Genomic DNA, 6,000 nt, shown 5'->3' on the forward strand with positions numbered 1-6,000 from the left:
AACTAAATATTGTATTTATTCTTCTCTGGGTTAAAGGGTTCACTTCCTGATTTGCGTCAGGGAGTGAATTACAAAACCGCTCGGAAAAAACGCTTAGAAAACCGCTAAGCACAAAAACGAATCGCCCACCCAAGCGCCTGGAATGGAAAGAAAATATGCGTCAAAACCACCCAACACGGACGGACATGCGAATGGAACGCAATGTGAACAAGGCCTCAATAAATGAAGTTTGACTGTGCAGGTCTCTGTAAAAGAATTATGTCTAGTTTGCTGGTGCTCCGGGAGGCCGACCGTATTTGCACCTCACAGTGGCGTAGCTAAGAACTTAGCCGCGAGCCCTAGTGCAAGTTTAGCATTGGGGCCCCCAAGCATGCTATAGATAACAATTGATACAACACACCAAAACCAATCAAGGACAACCACAGTGTCAGAGGTGCAAGAAGGGGGTGGGGAAACTGTGTGTTAATGATCACTGTTATTCTAATGAACTATAGAAGTGAATATTATCAACATAGGACCAATAAAGAGCTAATACTGTGTTTGAGGGGTGGGCCCCTCGGGGCCCCACTAGCCCAAGGGCCCCAATGCGGTCGCGTTAAGCGGCTCTTTGATGTGTCCGTGATGCATACTATAGTACGCATGCGCTGGTGGAGACCACGTGAGTGGAACACTCCGCATCACGTGGTCCCGCCAGTGATGTCAGCACAGTGCAGTGAATATTAATTAGCCATGTGGCTAATCACTGCGCCTGTGCAAGCAGGCTAACGCGGCAAAGCCGCTCTAACGCCGTAGCATGCTGCACTTTAGATTGACGTGCAGCGTTACAATGTAACGCAACGTGGGCACTGTGAACAGCCCATTTACAGCCCAGTTACATTGCTGTGCGGAGGGCTGCGTTACAGGCTACACTAACGTGCGCCTGTAACGTCTCACTGTGAAAGCAGCCTAAAGGAAATAAATATGGCAGCCATATGATGGCTCCATCTGATAGATATTCTAACTTCTCTGCGCTTAAAATCAATCCATTTATACTTCTATAGGGCACCTGATGGTCAGAGGATGACTAGATAGCCAGGGAATTAGCATTTTTCTGAATTTTTTTTATAAACAGGAGCTTTCATAAATTCCACTTTAAAGGGACTCCGAGCACTTCTCATGGGCATGCCTTAAAGACTCCGACCAGCACTACAAAGTACTTAAAGATGCATACCTTTCTGTGGCTTGTGCTCTTCTCTTTCATTTGCTGCCTGAAACGCCGTTCTACACCAAATAGTTTTCGTTCGATTTCAATTTAAAGATTGCGGCTGCCATTTTGGCTATGTTATAACTTCCGAGTCACCCCTGTCTTCTCTGTTAGAGAAGTGAATCACTGAATGAAGCAGGAAGAGGAAGTGACACGCATGGCCATTGTAAAAGGCTCCTCCAGAGGGGTCATAGCACGACTTTGTTGGAAGTAGTCTGGCTTAAAGGCATGCCCATGAGAGGTGCTCGGAGTCCCTTTTAAATAAGGTATTTTAGCTTTGGGCAGAAAAGTCAGCGGTAGAAGTCTGTAAGCAGAGAACAATAGTAAAGAGAGATAAAGTGGTTCTGCCATTCCTGCTGGCATACACAGTAATATGCTATTTGCCTGCCTTGTCACGCTGATCTTTTCGTACTTAGTAAGGAAGTCAACCGGAGCGATGTTGGTTGGGATTTTCCGCATCGCTGGCTGCATACCTGCTGTGACTTGTTTTATCCTCTGACTCATTATGATGTCATACATAATTAAAGGGAAACTGCACTCTTGTTGAAAAATAAACAAAAAAAACCACAAAAATAATGCCATAGACATAAATGGGTGCCACACAAGTCTTTCTGCAGTTTAAAATTATTAAAATTACGTTTTCATTTCTGTCTGCTCAGATTGACCCTCTATTGAGCCTAAGTACTGATTATAGCCCAATATACCCAATCAATCGTTCCTTACCAGATTAGATTTGATCAGATGGGGATTATTTCCTGCGCTACGGGTTAAGGGCTGGTGCACACCAAGCGTTTTTGGTAGCGTTTTCAAAACCGCTGCCGTCTGTGAAAACGCTTGACTAATGTATCTCGGTGAGATGGTGCACACCAGCGCTTTGAGGTTTTTAGCAAACCACAAATGTGGCTCCTGCAGCACTTTTGTGGTTTGCAGAAGCGTTCCTGCCTCAATGTAAAGTATAGGAACAGCTCAAACCGCTCTGAAAAACCCTAGATCAGAGCGGTTTTCCAGGCATTTTTGTTACAGAAGCTGTTCAGTAACAGCTTTACTGTAACAATATATGCAATCTGCTACACAAAAACGCTACAAAAAACGCTAGGCATGTTTAGGAAACCTCTCTAAACATGCCTAGAATCGCTCTGAAAATCTGCTTCAAAAACCTCTAGCGTTTTGCGGATCTGCTAGCGGTTTTTGGTGTGCACTGGCCCTAACTCAATTTTCTTAGATTTCAGCAGAAATCTATCGAGTGTCTATTGAAGCGCAAGCATTGTATACTCCAATGCTTTGCATGATCAGTGTATTCATTATATAAATAGAGGACATGCTGTACAGATAGTTTTTAAATATACATATAAGTGTACATGTAATTCTGTTTGCAAGTGGAGCCCGCTCACCACACTGCACAAGGCGAAGCAGGGTTTTCGTGGCGCCAGCCGTGCGCCACATATCGCTGAATCTTGGCGTGGCTATAGCAGTAATGAGTAACGGGTAATGCACGATTGATGAACCCCAAATTACTTCTCCCTCCTAGTTGTGACGACTCGGAGAGGGAATAGTATTTAACCTCCTTGGCGGTATTGGCGAGCTCAGCTCATCAATGACCGCCGGAGGGCACCGCTCAGGCCCCGCTGGGCCGATTTTTTTTTTAAAACACGCAGCAAGCACTTTGCTTGCTGCGTGTTTGGGTCGATCGTCGCCACTACCCTACGCGAAGGAGGGCCCCCTCCCCCCCGCAGACTTTGTGCGTAGCCTGGCCAATCAGTGCCAGGCAGCGCTGAGGGGTGGATCGGGACTCCCGATGACGTCATCACGATCGTTGCCATGGCGGCGGGGGAACCCCTTACAGGAAATCCTGTTAATACCCCCCTCACCCCCCCCCCCCCCCCCACCCCCCCTGAATTTAGGCAGCAGCAGGGTGAGCCCTCATTTGGCTCAGCCTGCGCCAAAAAGCCCTGCCATGTACATGCACAATCACAGTTCCAGGAGCTGGAGACAGGATCAGCCACACCAGCCAGGCATATCCTCTCAACTGGAAAAGTAAGATCGTCCAATCTATTGCACACTGATCACGGACACAACTTGTAGTACAAACATATAGCTCGCGCATATCGGAGAACTGCTCACTGCTTATTTGAATTGAAGGCCAGGCCACCCCCCCCCCCCCCCCAAGCAACGACGCCTGCAAGTCATCATAGAAAAGACTAACATCCCATCTCGAATTTAAACCTTTTAGGACCTGAGTTCCCAATCTTCAATAGGTCTTGCGCTTGAGGGGTAGCCTCTGGCCGTCACTCCCCCGATTGATCGAGAGAGGTGTGCGGATGGGCCCACACATGCACAGTAGCCACAACCACAGTTGTGGTTGAGGATCTTTCAGAGAGGATAGCAGCTTCCTGAAGGGCAGCAGAGCTACAACGTGGGACAAGGCTGGAGTTACCATAAGTCACTGTAGGCATGTGCCTACAGGCGCTGGATGATGGAAAGGCGTCTCACTCCCCTCCCTGAGTGCCTCCCTCCCTCCTTCCCTATAGAGTCTGATGCTTATGGGCTGCAGTGCAATTGCGGCACTTTGGGATTTGCAATGTACCGTATTAAAATCCCACATATTGGATCTTCTCCCAAACAAAGCTTTTCTTTTTTACAAAATAAATGGGATACTGTATTTTTACTGTATTACTTCATCAGGGAAAGGACATTGTAAGCTTCTTCAGAACAGGGACTAAGGTGTTGGGATGGTCAATGAGATGCAAATAATGTCAAGTTGATGCAGAATTATGCAAATTTATGCGGCTTAAAGGGAACCTAAACTGAGTATAATTATTTAAAATAAACTCATGATGTACCTGCAAATGAATATTACGTACTAACCTCACCATCAATTCCTCTCAGAGGTTCACCATTTGCTTCAAACAATGATTCCTTCCAGTTCTGGCGAGATTTTGTCAGAACTGAAATACATCATTTGCTGTCAGTTACAACTGAAAGGACAACTGATGTGCAAGGTAATATTCATGTTTCCCTATGGCTCACGTAGGCAATATTACAGATCAACAGTGTGCTGACCCGGTAGCGGTTAATGGGTCATCGTCATTTTTAAAATGGAGGACGGAGAATTCCATCGATCACAGTGAATAAACGGGAGGCAAGAGCGGAGAAAAAGATTAAGGAGTAGACTAGATGGGAGGCAAATATGACCTGTGTATGTTTATTTTGACTTTATTTTCAGTTCAGGTTTGCTTTAAAAATGAACCAACCAAATCCTGCTGAGGTGAAATTCAATTGGTCCATTTTCAAGCTGCATACATTTGCATAAAACATTAGCATAATCCTGCATCAACTTAAAATTATTCGCATCTCATTGATCATCCCTACTAATGGTGATCCATACAGTATATTCTGTAAAGATTGTGCAATGTGTGTCCGCGATGTAAATAACTTTATTTCTCTGCCTCTCTTGCAGCTTGCAGCCATGATCGTCGCGCTCGTGCTGTTTTGCCAAATCGGCAATAAGTAGCCCCTCCCTGGTGAAGATACGGCATTGGGTAGCGGGACCGGGTATGACTGCAGAGGGTACCACCCTGTGCTATGACTCCTGAATGTAAAATCCCATTTCGTATCTCCTCGAAATCATGGCTGTCCAGCATCGACTCGTTAGCCTGGTCAGCCAGCATCCCTGCAGAGAAAAGCAAAAACAACCTCATACTACACCACACAACAATCTACTGCACCTGACTTTGCACTACAGTTATTACTTGATTGAGACTAGAATATATATATTTATTTTCAAATACAGTACTTCTTATAAGAGTTTGTTCAATGAAGCAGCACAAGTTGCAGTGGCCAATCACATTCCTACGCTGTGGTCAGATGACATAAATACTGTTTGATTTCTGATTGGCTGCTATGACTGCAGTGACACCACTAGCTTAGCCGATACTTAAACAGCTGTACTCCCATCCACCATCTAGTGGCCACAGCTATTACTACTGTTGAAAAAGTGCCTTCATTGTTGTTAAAGCAACCATCCACACCCTAGCTGCCATATTGCTACTCGGTTCAAGATGTAAAAGCTGCTTGCTGGTTGGTTGGTTTAATTTTTAATTCCGTTCTTTTTTTTTAGATCTTGGCTACAATTTTTGGCCTTTTATGTAGAACATGTACAGATGTTGCAAATGTGTTCATTGTAAGTACAGAGATTGTATGGATTAAAATTGTTATAAATAGTTCACAGCTGTGTCTCAGTTGCAACTTATTTTTAAACGTTCAGATTCATTGAGCCGCTGCTAGCAAATACTATTTTATGGGGAGGCCCGAGAAAACAGACAGAAAAACAAAATACGGATTTATACTTCCTTCTTCCAAAGTCAACTGTCTTGAGGTCCCCATCCATGTGCTGCTTCTTTTGTTACCTAGCAACTAGCCATGCCCAATCAGATGCAAATAACTCCAAGTTGATGCAGGGTTATGCAAATGTATGCAGATTGAAAACAAACCAATCAAATATCACAGAGGTAAGATTGCAAATTTATGCAGGTTGAAAATGGACCAAACAACATTTTCATAATTCTGGATTAATTCAGAACTATTTTCATCTCATTAGTCATCTCTAAATAGCAATCACCTCTCAACCTTGTGCAACATCCATGTACAGCTCCCATGGGTGACAGATAGGGATGAGCTTCCAAATTCTGCAGATTTGTGAGTTTTGGAACGGAAATTGTCATTCCGCAGTGGAAATAATTATGTGGCAAATCGGAAAT

The 6,000-nt window shown here is 44.5% G+C and overlaps 1 protein-coding gene across 3 annotated transcripts in view; it reads left to right on the plus strand.

Annotated features, from left to right (window-relative positions):
- LOC137560991 (tetraspanin-1-like) overlaps window positions 1–5,468 on the plus strand; it is a 57,450-nt gene extending 51,982 nt beyond the window's left edge. For all 3 annotated transcript variants that reach the window (XM_068272191.1, XM_068272192.1, XM_068272190.1), the window contains exon 8: window positions 4,701–5,468. In XM_068272191.1, the coding sequence (XP_068128292.1) occupies window positions 4,701–4,754 (54 nt within the window). In that variant the 3' untranslated portion in view covers window positions 4,755–5,468. The remainder of the gene's footprint in view (window positions 1–4,700) is intronic.
- The last annotated feature ends 532 nt before the right edge of the window (window positions 5,469–6,000 follow it).

Source organism: Hyperolius riggenbachi, chromosome 3, assembly GCF_040937935.1.
Source record: "Hyperolius riggenbachi isolate aHypRig1 chromosome 3, aHypRig1.pri, whole genome shotgun sequence".
In the NCBI taxonomy this organism is placed as follows: Eukaryota; Metazoa; Chordata; class Amphibia; order Anura; family Hyperoliidae; genus Hyperolius; species Hyperolius riggenbachi.